This window comes from Catharus ustulatus, chromosome 13 (genome assembly GCF_009819885.2).
Source record: "Catharus ustulatus isolate bCatUst1 chromosome 13, bCatUst1.pri.v2, whole genome shotgun sequence".
Taxonomy (NCBI): domain Eukaryota; kingdom Metazoa; phylum Chordata; class Aves; order Passeriformes; family Turdidae; genus Catharus; species Catharus ustulatus.
The window spans coordinates 2,304,638-2,330,543 of NC_046233.1; the positions used below are offsets into that span (position 1 = coordinate 2,304,638).

General features: G+C 44.0%; 1 protein-coding gene across 2 annotated transcripts in view; it reads right to left on the minus strand.

The window, feature by feature from the left end:
* Positions 1-24,389, minus strand: part of LOC117002510 (contactin-6-like) — a 122,648-nt gene extending 98,259 nt beyond the window's left edge. Inside the window, exons 1-2 of one of the 2 annotated variants that reach the window (XM_033071692.2) lie at positions 23,735-24,389; positions 933-1,070 (exon numbers count right to left, since the gene is read on the minus strand). In XM_033071692.2, coding sequence (XP_032927583.1) covers positions 933-987 — 55 coding nt within the window. In that variant the 5' untranslated portion in view covers positions 988-1,070; positions 23,735-24,389. The remainder of the gene's footprint in view (positions 1-932; positions 1,071-23,734) is intronic. The other variant, XM_033071691.2, reaches the window with a different exon arrangement.
* Positions 24,390-25,906: the final 1,517 nt, after the last annotated feature.

The following is a 25,906-nucleotide window of genomic DNA, read 5'->3' on the forward strand; positions in this document are numbered from 1 at the left end:
TTCAGCTCCCATTCAGTGCCTGTTAGGAGATGAGGCTGTAATGAACCACACGAGTTAATCCCATTTTTATGGCTTTATGAAGCAGGATTGTCAAGTTATATGCTTTTAATTAGAAGAAAGGTTCAGGGCTGGAATGAACTCAGAATACCAAACCCTCACTGTGAGCAATGCCCAGCCAGGCAGAAAAGAACATTTTACCTCACAATATGTTACAAACTGTTGATATTTTAATTAAGCACGAGGGATACTCAGGAAGGAGAAGGAGGGGATGCAATCCTGCTTCCTCCAACCCCACTTTGGCCAGGATGCCCAGGGTGGGATGAGGGTCCATCATCCCTCCAGCAGGAGCAAAGGAGGAATTATTGCATTTGCTTTGGCCTCTAAGCAAGATTTTCTTTCCCTTTTTTGTGTATTTATAGTGATAGTCCTTATGATTCTCACCCATTTTTGGACTTCATAAATAAATACTCTCATTTTCCTTTCAGTTCACAGTGATTTAAAGACACTTCACTCATATGGAAGCACTTGAAGGGTGAGAGATGAAATGTGGAATCAAACCCATTAAATCAGTGCTCCCAAACTGGTCTGGATTTCAATCCAGCCTCATTTGCTGATCGTGGGGCCAAGAAATGTTTTCATGGTGTTGTCACCCAAGTACCAATTGTTTTTCTTTCTCACTGTTACAGCTTGGACTATTTTTTTAAGCTGTTACCTGGATTCCAGCTCTTTTATGATCTTGAAAAGTGTTTTCCTGGTTCAAAGGCAGCACCTGGAGTTGTTTAAAATTAAAGTGTGTCCTAATGAAAAGCTCCTTAGTCACTTGTTCATAGAAAAAAGAGCTGTTAATTTTGGTAATTGCTTCTTCCTTCTCCAAGAATGATGACACTGATAGAGATTTATCAATCACAAACACTAATAGTGGAACATTTTACCTGTGCTGCAGCTCATGAATGGCAGCAGACTTATTAGTTTCCATAGCAACACCATCTCCACTTTCCAAGGTCAAAAATTCCTCCCATCCAATCAGTGGAAGAAAGTAAAGTGTGTCTTCCTGTGACTACCTGGATGTTCTGCAAAAAACAGGAAGAGATATTGGGCAATTAAAGCACAGAATCCAAAGAAACATCCCAAATTTCCCCAGGTACGTCCTACTGCACCATTTGGGGACTCAGACACTACAAATGATATAGGATAGCATCATCTTGGCACAAAAATAATTCCAAAACAACACAAAGTTGGAATGAAAATCCAATAATGTTGGGGTTCCTCCCATCCTCTCCACGTGGCACAGAGATCTCTTGGCTGGGAGGGCGTTTCTCCAAGTAGGAAAGAAAAAATCTGCCTGTTCCCTGTGCCAGACAGTGCTGGGATGGAAGAAAAGGTGTTTGGAACAGTGAGCTTTTCCCAGCTCCTAAGTGTTCAGATATTTCTTGTTCCATCACAGGGAGCCACTCTGGAGCCAGGCTGGGACAGCTGGGGGTGATCACCTGGGGAGGAAAAGCTCCAGGAAGAGCTCAGAGCCCTGCCAGGACCTGGGGGTGCTCACCTGGGGAGGAGAAGGATCCAGGGAGAGCTCAGAGCCCTGCCAGGACCTGAAGGGGCTCCAGGAGAGCTGCAGAGGGACTGGGGACAAGGGATGGAGGGACAGGACACAGGGAATGGCTTCAGACTGACAGAGGGCAGGGATGGATGAGATTTTGGGATGGAATTCCCAGAGCATCCCCTGGATCCCTGGCAGTGCTCAAGCCCAGGTTGGACATTGGGGACAGTGGAAGTGTCCCTGCCCAGGGGATGAGACAATCTTCAAAGTCCCTTCCAACCCAAGAAATGTCATAATTCTACAATCTCATCTCTAAATTCACTTTGGAAATCTTGGTGTGCTGGGTTTCCTGCAGGAGTTAAAACTCCAGAGCAGTGCTCAGGGGAACCTCTGGTCTGGGACAGTGGAGGTGTCCCTGCCATGGCAGGGCTGGAATGGATCTTTAAGGTTTCTCCCAACCCAAACCAGTCTGGAATTCCAGGATTCCACAGTGAAACCCAGCCAGAATCCTTTGGAAAGTGCTGTAACATCAGCAGGTCCTGATGCAAAATGATTGATCTCCCACGGGAGGAGAAGGGATCACAATGTCACACACACCCTGTGTAAAAAGAAAAAAAACCAACAAAACCTTTTCTGTGTGAAATTTTATCCTTCAGAAATGAACCATCCGCCTGTGAGGATTTACATAACAATTTCCTCTAATTTCCTTTGACATTTCAGTCAACAGATGATGAATTAAGCCAGGAAAAAGTATCTGTTTGGCCTATACTCCCAAAGGGCACACGAGTGATTTACTGCTGGGGATCAGTTCATAAAGCAGCTGAAACCAGAAATCACTTAATAAAATGAGTTTACAAAATTGTAAAATCATTCCAAACCTTTTAAGTGCTGAAAATTTTCCACTGAGAAATTACAATTATGAGCCACACTTATGGATCCATATTCTCTTCTCACTCGTCTCATTTTTCACAGCAGTGTGAAAAAACTCACCCAGGGTTGCCCTGGAACTTATTGCTGATAGGAGTGAGAGAGATGGGTTTTTTTTAGAAAATTAAGAAATCCAAATCTCCTGGAAGCCATCCCACTTCTCTAAGAGACTTAATTTTGTTAATATTTTCTATAAACTGCACCTAAAAATTGCAGGTGGTCTCAGGGGAGACACTTAAAAACCCGAGGAATGATCAAAACTTGACAAGCTTCTAAGTTGTGGGAAAAAAGGATGGAAAAACCCCAGAGTTTCTTTTAGCCTTTCATGATGTCCTACTTCGCACACAGCTGTGATCTGCTGAAGAACATTTGCAAAATTTATAAGTGTTTGAAAGGAAAAGGATTAAAACCACTAAATTATAATTCTGTCCAAGTAGAAACAGAGAAAGATGAGCTGGGTTGTGCCTTTACACATCAACCCTGCCCCAAGCTGCAGTGACTGCACCTGAATACCCTCAATCAATATTTCCTTTATTTTTTTAATATTTTTGGGTGCTTTTTCAGTGCTTTACCTTCAGTTCAGGTTCCCCTCCAGCCCCTCCTTTAAGCACCTGTCCATACTGAAGGTAGGCATTGATTATTTGTGCTTCAGTGGAAAACAACCTGGTGCTTTTCCTTATTGAATCACATCATATTTATTTCACAGCCTTTCTCCTGCTTGTCAATATTTGTCTCGAAGCTCGTGTACATATCTGTGGTATCTGAGACACAAAAAAATAAAAATAATAAAAAAACCAACAAAACTTTAAATTTGTTTTCCTGTGTCCTTCCTGAACAGAAAGCATCCCTTCAGATTAAAAACCATAAGTTAGGATTTTAATTAATTACTTAGATGTCATGGTACTCCTGTGCTAATTTTTGACTTTGCCTGTCCCAGTTTTAGCTTTTTCCCCTGGAGATTCTCCAGGCAGCCAGGACCTGTGTGCAGCAGGGTGAGGAGGCTCCAATTGTCCATTTGCTGACAAATCGTCCTGGTGGATGCCAAGCTGGCTGTCAGCAGATAACAACCAGCGTTTGTCTGCAATTTATCCCCTTTTGCTGAAGCTATTGCTGCGAATTTTGCACATTCCCAGGTGTTGGTTTTTCTGTTTGGATTCCCTTCCCCTGCTGGGTATTTTTCTGTGCTTGTTTTTTTGGACAGGAAGCACTTCCCAGTGCTGGTCCCACCCAGCTCCTTTTCCTCAAAATCTCTCAAATACATCCAGTTTCTGGTCCTTCCACATTGGCTGTGTGAGTTATTTAGTGAAGAAACCTCTCCTAAAGGTGCAAGAGTTGACAAAGAAAATTGGGAACGGACTTAGACCATTCTAGAGTTATTCACGTGCTTCCTGATATTGCAAACAAAAATTATTCCAAACAAAAAACAGCCAATAAAGACCCAATAACTGGCCAGACCCTGCCTTTTCCAAGAGAAGAGATAATTTTTTTTTTTTTTTCCAAGGAAATTTCCTTCTGAAACCCTCCCTGCTTTCTATTCTCCTCTCTTTGGGTTATGGGTGAATCTTTTGGATCCCTGAAACAAGAACCTGCAGCTGCCAATATCCAGAATACACAACCCAAACTCTTTGTGTTCATACAAGGTATTGATCAATCCTCAGAACTGTAATTCTTCTGCTCCTAGGACTGCAAATTATGGTGCATTACTGTAAACACACACACACATATTTCCTTAAAGTTACCCAGCTGTTTTACTCCCTTCCCTTTGACAAACACAAGGACTGAACTGGTGAGCAGGCACTTAATAATTTTTACAACATCTTTCCAACAGCAGCTTCCATGGGATTATTTACTGTCAAACTAAATCAAGAATAAATGAAAAAACTGAAATATTTATAGCATAAGAAAAATCTGGTTCAGACCAGAAATCCCAGACTGGCATTAAATCAAGAAATGTAACAAGATAAATTCTGCCATCATACCCTTTGTTTTCTGGATGTGCTGCTATCACTTATTCTAATTGTTATGCCACAGTTTGAGCAGAGAGATGGATGGAAAACAAAATATGTTAAATATGATCATGGGGGAAACATTACATTTCCCCCTAAAATCCTGATTGCATGTCCATTTGTCAGCAGGATGTAATTTATACAAATATGTTTGTTACAGAAGTAGGCAACATCATTTTTTGTTGTTTTCCCATTAGAGAAAACAAGTGCATAGGAAGGAACTCGGTCCTCAGATATTTTATATTTGTCATTTTCTCTTCTTATCGGTGGGGGGAAGGAGAAATATCTGCTCCTGAGACATCCAAATGTGTGGGACACCCAGGGATGTACAGGAGTGAATAAATGGAAAAAAAGGGGGATAAAATACCCAGGGTGGATGAGCTGTGCAGCACCTGCTTCTCCTTGCAGACACTCTGGGAAATATCACTGGAAAGAAAATACACAAAGATGGTGCTGCCATCAAACATTCCCTCCTGGCCACCTGGGAGATTGAAAAATTCAGGTTAAAAGTGGGATTGGAGTGTTGACTTGGCATTTAGCACACGGAGGGGAAGGCTGGCTTGTTGTGTGGCTGAAGGCTGCAGTGGTACAGATGTTTTCCTTGGAATTTAGAGGGGAATAGGCTGTGGATTCATTCATTAATTAAAAAAAAAAAAAAAATCTGACATATGTTTAACACAATTAAAGTAAGGGTCCATGTCTTGTTCTTTATTGAGCCCAGCCTGTTGCCAAGGCTTTGGTTTTCAAGACCCTTAATTTCTACAACCACTTATTTTTTGAGCAACTAAACATCTACAAGACCAAATCTGTGACAAAAGACAAAACACTCTTCTGGTGTCATCTGAATTCTCATGGAAATAGTCCCCATTTCCCACCTCTGCCACAGTTTTCTGTTAGGTTTTCTGAAAGTAAAAGTTGGTTCAGGTGGTGATGTGACATTGTGGGGTAAAACCTGTCAGGCCCAGGGAATGATGAGATTTTGCTCTCAGCTAAATTCCAGCAAATTGACATTTTTACCCATGGCAAAATGTAGCTGTGCTTGCAGAAACAGCAACTTTTTGACCTGATGGAAGAAAGAAAATGTTTAAGAACAGGGATTTGGGGCCAGATTCCCCAGTGGTGCTGCACTGGTTTATTGGTGCCAGAACCCATGGAATGAGACCTGCAGGTGTGGGAGAAGAAAGGAATGGAAATGTGCAGAGAAAGGCTCAACCCAGGCAGAGCATGCACAGCCTCCTCATTCTGCAGCCTCAGCTTTCCCTCCCACCAGCTTCCACACATCTATATTATCTTTAGAATTTGGCCTTCCACCTTTTTTTTTTTTATTTTTTTATCCCTCATGTGCCAGGAAACGAGCGGAGTCTGTCACAGCCAGGCTTGCATTCCTGGCACACCATTGCTCCTGATCTCTCTTTTGTCTCCTGAGCTCCTGATTCCAAGGCATCTAATGTGAATTTTCTCATGAATGCCAATGATATACAGCTACATTTTTCTTTTCAAACTTTTTACCCCTGAGGCGCTTTCTGCACTCAAACTATTTTCCAGATATCCATAACAGAGTGAATAGCAAACACTTGCAACTACCAGAAAGGAGCAGGAGCCACCAGTTTTCCAGGCTGCAACAAGATTTACGTATGCTGTTGGAGTACTTGCTGCTTATTTAGAATTATTGAACCATATTTTGAGGGAGAAAAGCACCCCGTGCTATTTAACAAAGGTTTCCGATACTGATCACTCCTATTTTTCCTCTTTCACAAAAGGACTTGGCTTTTCATTTGGTTTTCACTCCTGACTGCTATTGCTTACTTTTCCTAGGGAAAAGGAAAATATTGTGGCTCATTTGCAATTCAAATTCAGTGCATAAAGCCTTCGGGGAGGGTTTAAATCTTGTGTTTTCAAAACATTTTCCTAAATCCGAGCAAACAGCTCGTTGTGTTTCAGGTGACATTGAGATCCCACGTGGTGGGACACCACAGAGACTTTTGTTGTCTTAAACTCCCCAAATTAAGATATTTGAGGAGAGATGGGATGGGCTGGACTCTGATGAAATCTCACTGCCCATCCCAGATGGACTCAGCAGCACTGAAATGGCCCTGGCACAGGGAATTTGTGGATGCCCAGCTCTGGAATGTCCAAGGACAGGTTGGATATTGGGCTGGATATTGGAGGTGTCCCTGCCATGGCTGGGGGGCCACTGGGTGATTTTTAGAGTCCTTTCCAACCCAAACCATTCCACAATTCTAAGCATCCTTGTAAGGATTCACACTTTCTTTAACAATCAAGTACAGGACACAGTAGGATTTAAAAAAATAATAATAATAATTTTTTTTTATTATTTTTCCCCCCACATTTTTATTTTCACAGTAACACTTAGGCAGCTTAAAGCAGGATGCTGAGAGAGAAACCCTCCTCTGCCATCAGGGCACTGCAGAAGTGTCCATGTGCTTCAGGATCCCACTGGAATGGCTGGAAAGCTCCCTGGGAGTGCCACTCTTTCCTTCACTGTTCCATCAGGATGGGAACTGGTTCAGAGCAGCAGCCAAACTTTGTGGGGCATTCCCAGCTGGAAATAACCCTGTCTCTGCAGGCAGTCAGAGAATTTGCTGTATTTATCCCAAAGACTGAAAGATGGAAACCCCAGTGGGTTGTGCTGTTGACAAACCAGCATTAAAATGTCTTTCATCAGTTTAAATTACAATGAATTTAACAGAGTGAAACCAATCCCAGTCCTGGTGCTGAACCCAGGTGCAGTTATCTCATACAACCACTTTTGGAGCTGCATTTTGACACCCTTTTAAAAAATTTATACACTGTGCAATGCCAGGAATCAGCCTGAAGGGGCTGATTGCTCATTCTTTGGCTAGAACAGTGCTGCTCTCATTTAAATTCCTAAATATGTGGGAATGGACCTCCAGCACCTGTGTGAAATCTGTCCTGGAAGTGTTGGTGGGATGAAAACATCAGTCCAGTCCTCTGAATCTGGGGGGACTACAGAAGAGAATGGGAATTAGAATTTAGAAGTTTTCATCATAAAGATAATTTCCAACAACAAGAATATTCTCTCCTAATCATTTAATACAGTCTGCAGCAATTACTGAGCAAACATTGAGATGGAAAAAGCCTGATAAAAAGGCTTCCAAGGCCTGGCTGAAATGTAAGTGTGGATCAATTTTCAATTCAATACATTATGAAATGTAGTTTTTGAAGAGATCTGAAGGTGTTAAATTTACCAAATCTGACAATGCCACTTAAAAACCAATTATCACATTTCTTCTAACACATTCACAAACACTAAAGCTGCAGGTCTTGGTGGCACCCAAACCCTGGGAATGAAGAGCACACATTGTTCTTCCCAGGTAAAAAGTTTAATATCCACTTCATATCTATGAGTAAGAGCTGAAGAAAACCTCCTTCCAGATATTATCAGTGTAATAATGATATAAGAATTGATGCTGTTTCAACTGAAGGCAGCAGCAAAGTTCTCATTTCTTCAGTAAAAAGAGGATCAAAATTAGAATATCATCAAAAGACAGTGTGCAGGTTTCTTCAAAGACACAGAGGTTAATAAAGGAATTGTTGATAAACTTTTACAATGATATCTTAAGACTTCATCTCTTTCAAGATCTCATGCAGCAGTTGTTTCTCTATGAGCCTGGTATCCCAGCAATGCTTTCATTTCTGCCACCCTAAAGTCCCTTATTGGGTGTTTGCAGTTTAATCTTTTGCTTCTTCACATTCAATATCCCAGATCTTTTCATTAAAATCCATATTAAAGGCATTGTGATATCTTTATGGAGCTCTCCTTTCCAATAAAACAACATCTTTAGTATTTATTATTTTGCTGCTGCATTCCTTACACATCTGGTCCTCCAGCTGCTGGCTTCCACAACACTTTTACAAATAAGAAAAGGCAATTTCTTTGCACTCTGGACACAGAGAATCCACCAAATTTTATCCCCAGAGGGAATGTGGAGCGGAGCAAAACATCCCTGGAGTTTTGGAGTTGGAGCAGTGCTCTTTGGAACCAGGAGCTTCAGGGCTTGGACCAACACCTGCAGAAGGGGAGCAGGGCATCCACCTGCCACTCTGCCTCAGAAATTTCTGGATCAGGGGCTAAGATTTGCAAAAATCCAAAAAAAATTATAGATGAGAAACTGAAGCTAATTTTAGAGAAGAACCTGGAAATCTGCCAGATTATTAACAACTGGCTCTCAGCCTGTCAGGAAGCATTAATAGCACCATGAAAGGAAATTATGAACTGTAGATTTCCCCCGAGAGCTGTCAGGAAATATTTGGATTTTTTAATAGCCCTATACTGCAGTGCAGCAATAAATGAAGTGGCCAGGACTAGTCCTGGGCTGACCTGGGTGGCCACAGATTTAAACCACGATTAGGTGGAATTCTAAACAACATAAATAGGAACAAGCAAGGCTGCAATTCCAGGGTGACTTTCAGATTAGCTGAACCATCCATGACCATTATTTTTGGCCAAGATGAAGCCTGTAATCATTTTATTTGCATTTGTGCATGCAGGGGTGTCAGGAGGGAAAGTTAATTTCAAGGCTTATTGTTTAACAAGTAAATGATTCAGTGTGAAATGAGGATCCATCCCATTCCCTTCTTCCTTGGTGATGCTGTTGCTATCATTTAGAATCTCTTGGATAATGAGGAGAAGGGAGAAAATAATCAGTTGGTTTCTGGATGAAATTGGACTTAATTCAGCATAATCTATATATTTTAAGATTGGGGATACAGCCAAGTGGAATAATCAGTGCAGTAAACAGATTGCTTTAATGTCTAGACAGGTTTCAAGATGATCTGGAGATGGGAAGAGGAATACAAATGATTTATTTCTGCTGGTGGAATGCAGGAGAGGAAGAGGAGGGAGTCCTTTAAACAGCCAAGGGGAAAAGCTGGAATTTCCACTGCCCTCCACTAAAACTATTGAGTCATTATATTAACTATTAGCTATCTTAACTATAAAACTATTGAGTTATTATATTAACTATTAGCTATCTTAACTATAAAACTATTGAGTTATTATATTAACTATATTAACTATGCAACTATTGAGTTATTTATATTAAATAGCCATGTCTTTCTTTAACAACTTAACTCTAGCCACTGTTTTGATTTTGAGATGATGGCTGTGTTTCAAGTCAGGGAATAACTTATAGACTTGTTTTGTATTTAAACTGGCAATTTGAGAAGAAAACTTGATTATGAGCTGTGTATTTGAGTATATTGGAGAAGAACATGTCAATGTGAGCTAAACAGAGAATGACTTTAGAGATTCATTTTATTACAGAGAATGTTTTGGTTGCATTTAAAACAAGACTTATCTATTTTTCCCTTTTTATACATTAAATATGTTTTTATTTTTGCTCCAATTTCCATGTGAACATCTAAATTCCCTCAAAGCCACTTCAAAATCAGTTCACATGACACAGATAATTGCATCAAGTTTTTTGAAAATCATGATGCAATCCTAGGCCTAAATGAATTGATTTGTGATTATTTGTTGTTTATTAATTAATTTCCTCTGCAGTTCATGCTCTTTCCTATGAGCTGTTTTTACCAGTGGGTAAAAGAAAGAGATAGAGAGAAACATGAATCCATTTTATGACTTTAATTACTATTAGAGTCCTGCTTTGCACATGGCAGATGATTTGTTAGAAATTGATTTTATTCCTGGATAATTGCCCTGCACTCCAAACAAGTCACACTTGCAGGGATTGATGCATTTACATCTGCTGGATGTGCTGCAGACAATTCCTACAAACTCAGAACAGGTTAGAAAAGCAAAATGTTAGCTGGAATAGTAATCAGGATTTAGGAATGTTTTCCTTTCCTGGGTACACTAAAGAACTTGAACTTGCTATTCTGGAGATGTTCTGGGTTTTTAGCAGGTAAACAGGGTTGGCTACTCCAGGGTGAGAGTAAGAGAACTTTGACCTTCATGGAAAAATGCAAATTTGCACCAGCTGGGAGCCAGGACCAAATATATTTGGAAGAAGAACTCTTTAAATTTATCTGGTTTGTGATAAGAATAATAATTTTACTTAGAGTCTCCTAATACACAGAGAGGTATATTTAGGATGCACTTATTTATGTATGCAGTTATTTAAAATAAATCAATGCTAAAATTCAAAAATGTGAAGGGCAGTGAAAGGCCAGGACTGGATATAAATATTTAGCAAGAGATTTTTCCTGGCAGTGCATTTTTTTTTTCAAGAGGTAAAACTTCCTTTTCATTTGTGCTTTGTTTCCTCATCCATTAAACAGGACATGGAAATCTAACAGGACTTTCACCTGTTGTTTCACCTCTTTTATCCCCTTCTACTCAGTGCTTTCATTTCCACTCTCTTTATCCAAAATGTGTTGTTGGGAATCACAGAGAATAATTGAGAGGAGACAATGCCAAGCAATCTGTTACCATACAGAAAATAAAAAGTGAATTAAGCACTGCTGTCTCACCAAGGCCATTCTGAGGAGAACTCACTTGGTCAAGCCCTGATGCAAATGGTTTTGCTGATTAAGTGCCGAAATTACAATGGAGTGCTGGGAATTATTCCCATCCCTCACCACCCCATGAGCACCTTTTAGGTTTGTGTGTCTGGCTCAAAAAAATAGATAAAACATAAAATAAAGGTCGTATCTGCTCCAAAGTTTTGCTCCTTTGCTGTGAAATTACAGCAGGAAAAATGATGTTGTGTACAGGTCAGAGGATAGTGCAAAGAGAAAAGTTGTATTAGAGAAAGAACAACTTAGTCATGAGCACAAGGAACTGCAGGGAATTTCCTCACTAGGGTGGGGATCCTTCATCCTCAGAGCTTTTCCAGGGCAAACTCACAATTCCCAGAGAAACCTCCAGAGTGAAAAATTCTCAGGGTTTCAATATTGTTATTGTGCCAACCAAAGGGAGCTGGTGAAAATCCACCTCCATGTTTGGCTGCTTTTCCTCCCCTTTTCATCCTCTGCTCTGTGTTTTCCATTCCACTTTTACATCCTGTTTCTGTGCACTTCCCAAGCAGTTCCTGCATCCTTAATCCATCCCTGGCTGTGTTGTTGTGGTGGCACAAAAAGTGAAATTTCTCTGGTTTCATTCCTGCATCCCATTGTTTGTTGTAAACTCTTACAGTTGTTGGATCAGCAGAATTTAATATCAAAATCTGTCTTTCCATACCAAGGGGATCTTTCCCCATCCTCTTATCATTCCTTCCTCCCTTATCAAAAGCAACTTTGGAGTTTCTACTAAAGCACATTTTCACCAAACCTCTTACAAAGGTTGCCCTTTGTTTTAACCCAAAACCACTACATTTGCAACATGAAAAAACCCAAAATTCTGTTCCAAGAAATTCGTGAGTGCATTCGCTCTCAAGGAATCCCACTTTCATTTTCCACATCAATACAAACAAAACGAGTCAGCATCCCAAATTCCCCTTTCATTTTTGAGGGTGCCCAAGATGAATTGCCTTCAAAACTGGAGGCTGGCAATTTAACACTGCTAAAATTCCAGAGGAAAACAAGGATTTATTCAAGGAAAACATTGAATTTAAGGGGTCTTTGGAATTTAAGCTCCTGTTTCAGGCTCTGTCTAATGCCAGGTTTGTGGAATGGCTGCTCCATAGCAGAAATTGATAATTTACATTTTCAGGTTCATTCTTTGCTATAGGATCACTCTCATATCAACTGCAAGAGATGGATTTAGGTGTTTTGCTGAATTTGGGCTACATATTAAAAGGAAAAAAAAAATAAATCCTTTGGGTTTGATTGGTAAACCTGAACAGTGAAACCCCCATGGTTACATCTTTCCTCCCCCTTTGGTGTTTCCATGGGACAAAGATCTGAAATATTTAATATTGAAGTCATTCTTTAACCACTCAGGAAGCTGTGCTGGTTATGTCCCATTCCAGGAAGGTTCAGACCAGTTTCACACCAGTTCAGAGCCACCTTTGGAGCCTTGGCCAGCCCCAACCTGGTGCTTGCCCTGGGCTATCAAATCCATCCCAACAACTGCAGAAAAAACATTGTCAGAGCCTCATTTTCAGCCTCACATCCCTGCAAAGCTGTTCCATCAACGAGTTTCTACACATTTCCTTGGAACTGCAGTGCTAAAACCCCAAAATAGAGTTTCTCTAATGGGCTTAAAAGTGCTTCTGGTTTTGAGGCAGAGATTTTGAGGAGGATACCAAAGTGAAGTGTCTGCACTTTGTCAAGCTCATCACACCTTCCCTGGAGTTCTGCTCTTAATAATGCAGATTGTTTCCTGGGATACTGCAGCTCTTCCCCAACTTCTTGTCATGCCCGTGTCTGATTGTGCTCATAAATTCCTCTAATAACTCCTCTGGTGTCACTCTGTGTCACTCTGAGCCCTGGCTCGCTCCCTCTCTCGCAGCCCAGCCTCTCTTACAGGTTCAGCAGGAGTTTAGGAGATTGAGTGGAGATGATAAGAAGGAGATGGCCTCGCTTTTCAGTCTTAAAAACATCCATTTACTGGTGCTGATCTGAATAATGGACTATTTCTCTTTTTTGCTTGACACATAAAACAATGTTGTTACCTCACAGTGACACAAATCCATTTTTTTTCCCACCAGTTCTATGCTAAGAGCAGCACACAAATTGTTTCTATTCCTCTCTTGGTCTGCTCCTCTCACAAAAATCTGTCATCCTTTAAGGGAAATGGCAAGTTTGGGGTCTGAAGGGATCTGCCTTTAGCTTTTCTTTCTTTAATAGGCAAATCAGTCCTCATCAGAGTGCAAGTTCATCACCAGGCATTTCAATCCCTGCACCCAGGCAAATCTCTCAGCCACAATTGCATTGTGTGGAGGGGAAATCACCCAGGAATTAATGGAGATAATAAACAGCATGCAAGGGCTGAGCCAGGCCTGGGAAAGGGAAGCACATCCTACTGATTTCAGATTTAAGAAAGATTTAAATCAGCTTTCCAAAGACTTGGAGCTTCACTTAACTCGTGACACAGCCTCAAATAAGCTCTTACTCTGTGTGTGTCTCCAGGTCAGTCTCTCATACCTCAAGCGGAACCCACTGAGTAAAAGCTCCTTTTATGTTTGTGTGTCTGGCTCAAAAAATAGATAAAACATAAAAAAGAAAGGTCGTATCTGCTCCAGAGTTTTGCTCCTTTGCTGTGAAATTACACCAGGAAAAAATGATGTTGTGTACAGGTCAAAGGATATTGCAAAGAGAAAAGTTGTATTGGAGAAAGAACAATTCAGTCATTGCAGGGAATTTCCTCACTAGGGTGGGGATCCTTCATCCTCAGAGCTTTTCCAGCCCTCCTGAGCCAAATCACCAAAGCCATGATGATCTTGATTTGAGCAGCCCTTCTCTTCCCTCCACTCCTCACACCCAGCAGGAAATTCCTGCCAGGAAATAAACAGTGTGCAGCCACACCTGAACATCCCTTCTGCACTCATTCCCTGTCCCAAGCTTTATATCCTCATCATTTCCTTGGATTATTTTTATTATATTGTCTGATATTATCAACTGTGACATCCTTGTGGCCAATCTGGGAAGCTACAGGCTTGAAGGAAATAAAAGTTGTCCCTTCAAGAAAATTCTGGGTTTGTTTTTGTTTCCTTTGGTCTCATTAGGCTGCCACCACAAGATAAATGGTTTGGGTTAAGAGTAATTTAGTTTATGGCACAATAGGTATGAAAGGTTATTCCTTCTTATGCCCTTCTCACATAAAATCTCCCTTAAAAAAAGCAAAGTCTTTATGTCTCAATAAACAGAAGCCACAGAGAAATTGTGTAACAAACTACATATTGGATAACCATCTATAAAATTTTATTGGCTTATGAGGTTTGCATTGATTTGAATTTTACCCAAAGCATTACTGCTCCTCCAAAACACTGAGATAAAAGCAAAACAGAAACATCCATTATAGGGTTTTTTAACAGTATAGCCACGAGGAACATCTCTGAAGAATGTAAATTCCTGTAAAGCCCCTTGTCCCTTTCCTGTGTGTGACTCAGAGAGATCAGCTCTTCCTTCCACTCTCTCTGATGCCTGGAGAGGCTGGGCAGGAATAAAGGAATAAAGCAGGGATTTATTAAAAACTTTTCAAAGGATTCACCTTGGGCAGTGCCAGAGCCTGGCCATGGCTGCACCCAGGATGGACCCTGAGTCAGGAGTTTCACACTTTTATCAGTTCTGTTCCATTCCCATTTTGGGTTCATTGTCCCATTCCAGCTCCAGGCTCTGCAGTCCCACCCTCCCAGATTCTCTCCTCCATTCCCTGTTTGCACTTTTTGGGGCTGGAGCTGCAGCGTGTCCTTGGTTCTGGGCTGGGAAAGGATTGTTGTGTGTGCCTGAGCTGGGAGAGAGCCTGGAACACTTTGTGTGGAGTTCAGAGTCACCAATGCAGTGCAGAATGTGGGAAATATAAAACTAAAACTTGAGGCATCACCCCAGGCTGTTCCAAGCCCTGCCCAGCCTGTAAGCACAGAGTTAGGCAGGGCTTCAGGGGAAAGCAAGGGTTAAACCCAGAGCCCTGGGGGGATTGGTGCAGCATCTCCTGAGACCTTTCTGGAGACTCTCTTGCTCCTTTTGCTGACTGTCCATGGTCAGCCCAGGCAGCCTCGGGTACAGCAGCTGGGGACTAACCCAAATTCGCACAGTGACAGGAGAAACAACCCCTCAAATGGCCCAAAACTCGAGAGTGGCAGCACTACAGTGACCTGAGCACCTCCCTGACCCCTCCTGCACTCATGCAGAGCGAGGTTAATTTTCAGTCTCTCATACCAGGTCAACAACCACGACCTAAATAGATTATAGCTTTATTTCTGATTATTTTTACACATATTTTAGTGTCTTTTTTTATTTTGCATTTAATAGCTGTATAGCCCATTACAAATGCTCTGTTACCTGTCACACCCTTCATCCCAGCTCATTTATTCTGAGCCATCCCAACCCTGGGCTGTAATTCATCAGAGCCAGACACTGATTATTGAAGTGGGTAATTGCACAGGCTGTGGCCTGGTGATCAACCATGGGAAAAGCCTGGGCTGGGCTGGGCTGGGCTCAAACACAAGGAATGGGACTGCAGAGAAGCTTTGTGCTCCTTCTGCCATGCTCCATCCATCACCAGGCACACAGAGGGTTAAATATTGCTGCCTCAGCCTCACCTGCCCACAGGTGTGCAGATGCTGCTGCTCCAAACTGCCCTGCAGCCACAACAGCTGGAATGGTTTCAGTGGGACATCAAAATTCCTCTGGTTGCACCCCTGCCCTGGCAGGGACCCCTCCCACTGTCCCAGGCTGCTCCAGCCCTGCCCAGCCTGGCCTTGGCCACTTCTGGATGGAATAATGTTAATTAACATTAGGTTAATTAACATGAGGTTTGTGCCTCACCTCCTTGCTTTGAGGGTCAGGAGTTTTTATTGGAGATCTCTGCACAGAATAAACACGACTGCAGAACTTACACTTTATAAAGTTCTACTTTCTATATATATATATAAACATATATTTGTATAAATTCAGTCAGACATAAAGCTGTGAATCCAGCTGTGAATCCAGCTGTGAATCCAGCTGTGAATCCAGCTGTGAATCCAGCCCAGGGTCCCCCTCTGGATGGAGCCATCCTGCCCCTGGCTAAGGAGGGGTCAGGGGGACTTTGTGCAAAAGGGAAAGTCAGGACAAGGGGAAGGGCTTAAGCTGAAGGATGGCAGAGTTAGATGGGATATTGGGGAGAAATTCTTCCCTGTGAGGCTGTTCCTGGATCCCTGGCAGTGCCCAAGGATGGACACTGGGGCAGTGGGAGGTGTCCCCATGGCAGGGTGGCACTGGCTGATCCCCAAGCTCCCCCCACTCTGCTCTCTGCTGTTATGATCTCACAAACACTTCCTCACCTTTTTATCCTCTCACAGTATTGCTTCTGCCTCTGTGGATTCAAGTGAGAGGTTTTATGACTTATTTCAGTGAACCCAACAGGGCCCCCTGGTTAGTCAGGGCTGGGGGTTTATTTTTGGGTATTGCTGCTGCTTCCCTGGCTGCTCAACCCACCCCCTCAGCATCCTCCAGCAAAGCAGTTTCCTGCTAATTCCTTTCAGGGCTTAGCTGGATTTGGAATCAATCTTGCTGAGAAAGTCAGCCAGACAAAGAGGTAAAATCGTGACAGGCTTAGTCATTTTTATTTTGCCTGAATCAGTGAGAAAGGTGCTTTTTTTTTCTCAGTTTCTTGCACTTCAAATGTAACTTTTACTCTGCTAATTTTTGACAGAAGTTTGATTTTGGGGATGTCTCACCTATGTCTTCCAAATCAATCCCCTGAATCCCCAACCCAAAGTTGAATATCATCCATTATTCAACACCTTTGGTAAGACTAACTTGAAAATGAGTAATCTCTGAGTAAAGCCGTGCAATTAATGCTGAAATACCTCAAGCAGAGAATAATTCCAAATAGCACGCCCCACAGCTTTCCTCAGAGCATCCCAAAATTCCTCTGAAATCTCTTGTTATCAAAATTTCTCTAAGATTCAATAGTAGATCCTGGCTCACCTTAGTGGGCATTTTGCATTAAAGTGAAAAAATCTTTTTTTTTCCTGCATATTTCATTCAATACCAGCTCTTCCACTGAGCTTTGTCCACTTTGCTCTGTCATTTTTATCACTGTTTAATGAATTATTGCATGGGTGCTGCTCCCTGTGGTGCCCAGCACCAACCCCAGCCTCACCCTCACTGTGCAAGGGATTTATTCACACTGGAGTTTCCCTTCCCCTTGAGGCACTTTTTGGGCTGCCTTTGGACAAATCTTTCATTTTGGCAACTTTTTCACTCTTTGCAGCTTTGACAGTCCGTGTTTTATTTGGAAACATTGCATTTACTGCAATCTAAAGTGTTTTATTTGGAAACATTGCATTTACTGCAATCTAAAGTGTTTTATTTGGAAACACTGCATTTACTGCAGTCTAAAGTGTTTTATTTGGAAACATTGCATTTCCTGCAGTCTAAAGTGGTCATTCCTGTTCCCCACTGCTCTCCTCTCCCTCCCCTCTCTCCCCAGCTGCTTTCCCAAGTTTCCCAGTGTCCTTTCACTCAGCCTGCACTGCATTCAGCACAGCTATGCTCCTTCCCCCAAGCTCAGAGTCCTCAGAGGAGTATTTAGGCTAAGAACAGTTTATTCCTGGCTGGAACTGCAGCAATTGTGAGCAGGTTCATAACCAGGATTCTGCTTTGCTCCAGGCAGCTGAGCAGAGCTGAGCTGATGTCTCAGATGGAATCAGAGCTGGAGAGGGGCAGCAGAGGGGGATGGAGCAGCACAGGAACCAGAGCTGAGTCGTGTTTGGGGCACAGCAGAGAATCTTTTGGATGGGAAAAAACATGGAGCAATGGCCAAATGTGCATGAGACCTGCTCAGTAGACAGAAAGGGCTGTGTGACACCTGAGCTCAGGTGCTGAACACTCAGGGTCAGCCCCACCTGAGCAGGGGACACCTCACACCATCCCAGATCCCTGAGCTGGGAAAAGCCCCGAGACATCGAGCCCAGAGCCCTCAGTGCCACCTCCAGCCCTTCCCAGACACCCCAGGGCGGGGGGAGCCTCACCTTCCTCATCTTCCTCATCTTCCTAATCTTCCTCACCTTCCTCACCTCCCTCACCTTCCTCATCTTCCTCATCTTCTTCACCTTCCTCACCTCCCTTACCTTCCTCACCTTCCTCATCTCCCTCACCTTCCTCACCCTCCACACCTCCCTCACCTCCCTCACCTTCCTCATCTTCCTCATCTTCCTCACCTCCCTCACCTTCCTCACCTGCAGCCTGGGGCAGGAGAATTCTGAATTCCTGGCAATGTGAGCTCAGGTACCAGCCTGACTTTATCGTGCCCAAAAGCTGCCTGGGACTCAAACAGCAACAACAAATATTTTGTGTGCATTCATCTCTACAGGAATTCTCTCCTTGAAAAAGGAGTCTGGTGGGTTTTGTTTTTTGTTTTGTTTTGTTTTGTTTTTTGTTTGGTTTTTTTTGTTTTTTGGGGTTTTTTGTTTGTTGTTTGTTTTGTTTTTGTTTTGTTTTTGGTTTTTTTTTGTAAAGTTTTTTTCAGAGAATCACAGAACTCTTTGAATTGGAAAATTAAGATAATCTTGTCCCACATCCCTGCCATGGGCAGGGACATCTTCCACCAGCCCAGGCTTTTGCAATCCAAATAGTTTGGTGATTCTCTGAAAAACTTCACCTAAAAAAACCACAAAAAAAAAAAAAAAAAAAACCACAAAAAATAAAAAAACCCCCAAAAACCAAAACAGACTCCTTTTAGACTCCTTTTTCAAGGGGAGCTGAATGCACATGAAATATTTGTTGTTGCTGTTTGAGTGGATAACTGTTGGATAACTGTTCCCATTCCTACATCAAAAGATTTTCCTTGTAAGTAGAAGATCCCTCTGAGAAGTCTCTCCCCTGTGGCTCTGCCCTCACAGACAGATGGGAATGCAGCTCCAGGCATTGGAGTTTTATACCAAATATTGGTATTTGTTTGGATTTTGGGGTGGGAAAAAATTGAGCCAGGACTGAAAATACAAACCTAACTCACGGATTTGGTGGAACTGAGGGACCAGAGTGTGTTCAGGGCAGAAATTTGACTTTCACCTCCAGAGGTTTTGGAGTAACACAGGAAAGGAGAGGGTTAAATATAATATTTATGGCTTTTAGCTCTGTGTGATAGCTGCAGAAAGGGCTGGGTGACCTCTGTGGAGAGGCTGCAGCAATGTGTCACCACTAATGATATCAGTGCTGAGGAAAGGTGACAGTTTAAGTGACTCTAACAGGGGTAAAACCTCCAACCTGCTGTGCAGCCCAAGTGCTCCTGCTAAACCAGCAGACAAAACAATTTCTGGGAGAGAAATTCCCTGGCTGGGGACTGCAGAGCTCCCCTGCTTTTCTCAGCTGAAGGAAAACAAACCCATCTGGGGCTAAATTACAGAAATTAGCAGAATTCCATCAGTGTGAGGAGAGTCTGGATGCTGCAGCAGCAGGGACAAGTGGCAGTGCCATGGGTAAAACATCTCCCAGCCCTCACCAGGCTGGGCTGTCCCACTTAAAACAGCTGGAACAGCTGGATGAGACATCAGAGAGGGGAAACTGAGGCACAAGGGAGGGAATTTTGGAGAATTTTAGTTTTGTTTTTCTTTCCTTGAAGGGCAAACTCCTGGGACAGGCAGGGATGCAGGGATGCACACCAGCCCAAATTCTGTCCTGGCTGAGGGGTGGGACACTGGGGACTCCATGTGACACAGCTCTCATTTAGCTGATAGGGATCTCCACCTTATCTGGCTCCCTGTACAAATGGAGGGAGCACAATTTCACAATTTCCAGGGAGGTTTGCTCTGGTCCCGCTGGTTTTGTAATTTCATGGTAGGATTATCAGAAACTGCTCCAAGAGATGAAGGTGCAGGAACTTCTGTGCTTTTAATCCCCATTTCTCTCTCTCCAAAGGCACCACTCGTGTTCTGCACACTCCAAACTCGCTGAGGGAATGTCTGGGAGAAATGGATTTGTGTTGCTGAAGTGCACCAGGGTTGCTGAAACAGCACCAAGCATTTTGGGATCCAGGCAGATCCATTCCTGGATCCCTACAATGACCAGGCCATGGGATGTGGTGAAACCTCAAATAAACACATGAGGAGAAGGTGTGTTTGGGGCAGAAATAATCACTAAATATCTGAAAATTCATTCATTTCAGTGAGAAACTTGGTGCAGAACTTCATCCCAGGCAGGTTCCACATTCCCAGTGTGAATCACAGGGATGGGAATTAAACCAGGTGCTGCTCAGAGGTACACACTTGATATTTACACTGTTTTTTACAGCACAGGATCCTTGTTTTCCAGCCAGTCTTCCCCTATTTAATAAGGGATAACTTTAATAAGAGAATTTTAATAAAAGATTCCTTGCAGGCATCACCACAAAGAGAGATTTGGGATCCTCATGCTTTGGTTGCAGCCATGGGAGAGCTGAATTCATTACTAAATATAAAGCTAAATATAAAGCAATTGTTTGTTTGTTTTCTGAAGAATCTTATTTTAAAAAAACAAAAAACAAACAAAAAAAAAGGATCGTATTGGTGATCACATCAGGATGTCCTGAAGAGAAATGAGGATTTATTGTAGGAAAAGTAGGCAGAATGTTTTTATTTGTTTGAGCTGCCTCTGGTGGGATCTGGGCAGAGCCCTGGGGAGGTTTTTGTGTGCCTGAGTCACTTGTGTTTGGATTTCCCAATAAAATCAGCGACTGGAGACCAGTTACACTCCTTTCCTTATCACGATGTTGTGCAGAGAGCAAGAACAGAACACAGCCTCTCTCATCTTTCTGATGTTTCCATCTCTTTTAACAAGAGCATTACAGCAGAAGCTGTCAGGAATTTTAATAAAACAAACTGCCTTTCTGACTCACTTGTTCCATTCCTTCTGCTCTTTAGAGGCTCAAAATGCATCCAGGGTCTAAGTGAGGGAAATGACTCCTGTCCCCAGCTCCTTGCTCCCCATCCCTCTCTCTCAGAGGTTCCCCTGGAGTTTTAACTCCTGGAGGAAACCCAGAACACCAAGATTTCCAAAATTAATTTAGAGATGAGATTGTAGAATAATGGAAGGGACTTTGAAGATTGTCTCATCCCCTGGGCAGGGACACTTCCACTGTCCCCAATGTCCAACCTGGCCTTGGGCACTGCCAGGGATCCAGGGGATGCTCTGGGAATTCCATCCCAGCTCCTCCCCACCCTCCATGGAATAATTCCATCCCAATATCCATCCATCCCTGCCCTGGGACAGTTTGAAACCATTCCCTGTGTCCTGTCCCTCCATCCCTTGTCCCAAACCCCTCTCCAGCTCTCCTGGATCCCCTTTAGGCACTGGAAGGCTTCAATGAGACACATCAATCATTTTTTGTGGTCCCAAAAATTTGGGAAGAAGCCCCAAGAGCAAAAGCAGCAGGAGGTGCTGCCCTGCTGCACTTTCCCAGCTCCAGTAGGGTTTCTATAGCTCTGATGCTCTGTCTCACACCTGTGTGTGGTTTTTTCCTCCAAAAGATGAACTGTTAAGTGCAGTGCCCTGATCTGTTTTGATTGGGGTTGTTTGCTGAGATCAGGGCACTTTTCTCTTCTTTGTTCTCTTTTTAAGGTGTGAATTTTTTCTTTCATACCCCGAACTTTGTGTAAATAAGAGATTTGTGGGACCTGATCGTTTTTGGATGTAAATAATGTCACCTAATCACCTAAATTCTGCTGTGTCTGGGGTTCTTTGTGTCCCAGGGATGGTTTTTACCACTCAGGGAGTTGTAGCTGTAAAACTGAATTTCTTTGTGTCCCCATCTCCCCTGGAGAGATTCCCTCCTGCACAAACCCAAGCACAGAGCTGTGACCAGCTCTGAGTGCAGCCTTTGGGAAGAAGGAATAAATGACTTTTTGGGCCAGATTTTCTGGTTTTCCTCCTCTGCAAGAGCCTGCCCAGAGACAGTGTGAGAGGCTGGGGACGAGCAGGGCACCATTAAGATGATTTTTATGTCTCTTTGTCCCTGAGGAAGGTGAGCAGAGGCCAATCTGTGGCAATCTTCTGCAGGAAACTCATTTTTTTAGCAGAAGAAATATTGTAGTAACACGCAGCTAACACAGTTTTTGAGGGGAAATACAAATTTACTCCTGTTTTGTAGAGCTGATCTATTCCCACATACTCACAAAATATCTCCTAATGAGAATTCTCAGTTCCAACACAAATAAAAAAAAACTTTGTGTTTTAAGGGCCCTTGGGCACACTGGCACCTTGTTCTGTAAGGGAAATTCTTGCTTCAATGGCAAGAAATTAATTTTAGGGTAGCTTATTATGCACCACAAACCTTTTTAATAGTGGTCATAAAGCTGGAAGCAAAGGAAAAGAGACATGGCTCCTGCTTGATTTAAAGCACTTAAATTGTTCTGGATTATTTATAATTTTATCCTCAGCATGGAAGGTAAAACTTGTAATCCATGGCCAGTATCTGAAACCCAGCATTGGGGGGGTTTATTTTTCTTTTTTTTACACAATAAAACGTGATCTATGGTTGTTGCTAACTTCATAGAGGTACTGATTTGGGACTTTTTAGTGTCATAAAGCCTGTGGAGCAGAGACTTCTGGAATGTGAAACACTGACACAGTGCCTCTGGAGCAGCACAGGCAGAGAGGGGTTATTTGTGGGGATGTGGTGCCTGGAATTACAAACACTGCAGGATTCAGAAAAATTCTCTGAACTTTCAGAACTTTGTGTGGATGTCACAAGCCTCCCCTCTTTGAGAGAGAAAAATAAGAGGGGAGGTGGAAATGCTGCTTCAGAGGAGTAAATATTTGGATTTTCACTCACAATATTTATCTGCAGAGGGTTGCAGTGCTGATAAAGGGACAAGTAATTGTTATTTACAGAGTGTTTGCATCTTGCTTGATCATTCAGCTCCATAAGTGCTGCAGGAAATTGTCAGCTTGGAGCATCCTGCTCGTTCCAAAGCTGCTGGAGGAGCCCCTTTCCACATGCAGCAGCTGTCAGAATCCAAGGATTCACCCCGAAAGCACCATGGGAATATCTGATTTACCAGAAAGTTCTCATCAGCCACTTGCTTCTGGAAGCACAGACTTCCCAAACTTTATTGATGAAGTCTCATACCCTTTAAAGCTGTGTCATGCAGTGTAAATAAATAACAGCATCCAAACTAACCCTGCTGCAGGTCTCTGGATGCAGACCCAAAGTTCAGAACAGGCTGGGAACTCACTTTATATCCCCCTCTGATGATTCAAACGAGCAACAGGGAAAAACTTTCCATTTAGGACTCACCTACATTTTCCTGCAGATTGATGTTTATTGCTTTTCCACCTTCAGCTGGCAGAAATGAGGTTAGGCTCTCATTACCCATTTCAGCTTTTTAATATGCTGTAGAAAGTCACCTGGAAGTGCCAGAATGAGCACTGTCATGCTCTGTGCTGCCCGTGGCACTGCAGCAGGGAGCTGTGATAGCCTCAACCATGGGCTGAGCTTAGTGGCCAGCACCGCCTGGGCTCTGCTCGCCCCAGCCTTCACATTCATACAAATCCACCCTACATCTCCTTTTCTGCCCAGGACGCACACGTTGGCAGCACCAGCCATTTCCAGACACGCAGCAGAAAATAAAGTAGCAGAATTTTCCCCCTTCTCTCCCCCTTATGCAAATGAAAACGAGCGAGGAAGGATAAAAAGCCAGCCCGGCAAGCAGCATCCACACTGCAGCAGCCAGCAGGGTTCTGTACTTACAGCTCCCAGCACGGAGATGTCTCAGGATCTCTACAATTTCCTGCAGGACTCTTTGGAGCTCTCAGCAAGGCAGAGTGTTCAGCCAGGCAGAACGGAGCCGTATGGAAGGTCTGTGCAGCTGGGAGATAATGGAACTGTTTTCCCAGCTGGGACCAGGAGCCTTTATCCGCTGAGCGTTGCGTGTCTCTTCCCTGGTGTTGAGCGTGAAATGCGCTGCCTTCCCCAGGCTGCTCCAGCCAGGACCCACACAATTAGTGCCTCAATCAGATAAACAGCTCCTACAGTTTGTGCATATCCCTGTCTGGAAATTTGGGATGTGTAAAAACCAGCCCTGCCTCGCTCATCCTTCAAGAAAGCTGAGCGAGCGAAAGCGCAGCTGTCAGAGCGGAGCATGAAAGATTAAATGTGCTCTTGCTGTTCCTCTCGTACAAATATGAGCTCCTGACAGGTAATCACAAACCTCTCTCCTCAAAAACTGGGTCACTGCACGGGATTAGGTTTAGAACAGGAGTGGGAATAGTTTTGTTTAGCCCTGGTCCCCACGGTCAGGTCTGTAGGGTTGAGCGTGTGGGGTGGGGGCTGTCACTGAATCACATCCCAGCCCTGAGTGACCTCTTAAACACTCAGCTGCCCCTTCCTGTGGTACATATTTAAAATGTACTATAAAAAAATAAAAGGGAGATTTGCTTGTCTAAAGCAGCACAGCCATAAATTCTGATTGAGCTTCAAACCTTCATGGATTTCCATTTTCCCTCGTGGGATTGAGGCAGAGAAAAGGCAGAGTCAGGACGGGAGTGTCCTTCTCTCAGTGGGAAAAGTTACTTGAATTTATCATAGAATCCCAGAGTGGTTTGGCTTGGAAGGAGCTTTAAACTCGCCCAGTGCCACCCCTGCAATGGCAGGGACACTTCCACTGTCCCAATGTCCAGCCTGGCCTTGGGCACTTCCAGGGATCCAGGGTGTGAAAAACACGGACAACAAGGGGCAGCCAGAGCAGCTCTGAGAATTCCATCCTGGCCCCTCCCCACCCTCCCAGCCAGGAATTCCATCCCAAAATCCCATCCATCCCTGTGCCTTCTGTCATTTTGAAGCCATTCCCTGTGCCATGTCCCCATCCCTGTGCCCTGTCCCTCCATCCCTGTCCCCATCCCTGTGCCCTGTCCCTCCATCCCCTGTCCCCATCCCTGTGCCCTGTCCCTCCCTGCCCTGTCCCCATCCCTGTGCCCTGTCCCTCCATCCCTGTCCCCATCCCTGTGCCCTGTCCCTCCATCTCCTGCCCCCATCCCTGTGTCCTGTCCCCATCCCTGTGCCCTGTCCCTCCATCCCCTGTCCCCATCCCTGTGCCCTGTCCCCATCCCTGTGCCCTGTCCCTCCATCCCCTGTCCCCATCCCTGTGCCCTGTCCCCATCCCTGTGCCCTGTCCCTCCCTGCCCTGTCCCCATCCCTGTGCCCTGTCCTTCATCTCCTGTCCCCATCCCTGTGCCCTGTCCCTCCATCCCCTGTCCCCATCCCTGTGCCTTGTCCCCATCCCTGTGCCCTGTCCCTCCATCCCCGTCCCCATCCCTGTGCCCTGTCCCCATCCCTGTGCCCTGTCCCTCCATGCCCTGTCCCTCCATCCCCTGTCCCCATCCCTGTGCCCTGTCCCTCCCTGCCCTGTCCCCATCCCTGTGCCCTGTCCCTGATCCCTGTCCCCATTCCCTGTGCCCTGTCCCTCCATCCTCTGTCCCCATCCCTGTGCCCTGTCCCTGATCCCTGTCCCCATTCCTGTGCCCTGTCCCTCCATCCCCTGTCCCCATCCCTGTGCCCTGTCCCTGATCCCTGTCCCCATCCCTGTGCCCTGTCCCTGATCCCTGTCCCCATTCCCTGTGCCCATCCCTCCATGCCCTGTCCCCATCCCTCTCCATCTCTCCTGGAAAAGTCTCTGATGACATTGGCAGCCCCTCAGCTGTCCTGGTCTGCTCTTGGGCTGGGAAATGGGGACAGCAGGACGTGGCACCCCTGGCATGTGCCCACAGTGCCCAGCAGCCCCTGCCAGCCCCATCCAGAGCTCTCCTCCTGATTAACATCAACAATTCTGCACTTCCATCCCGTGAGCTCCTCCAATGAGCTTTACCAACAATTAATTAAGCCTTGCAGCACCTTCTAAAGGAGATAGGCATTATAATTAGCAGC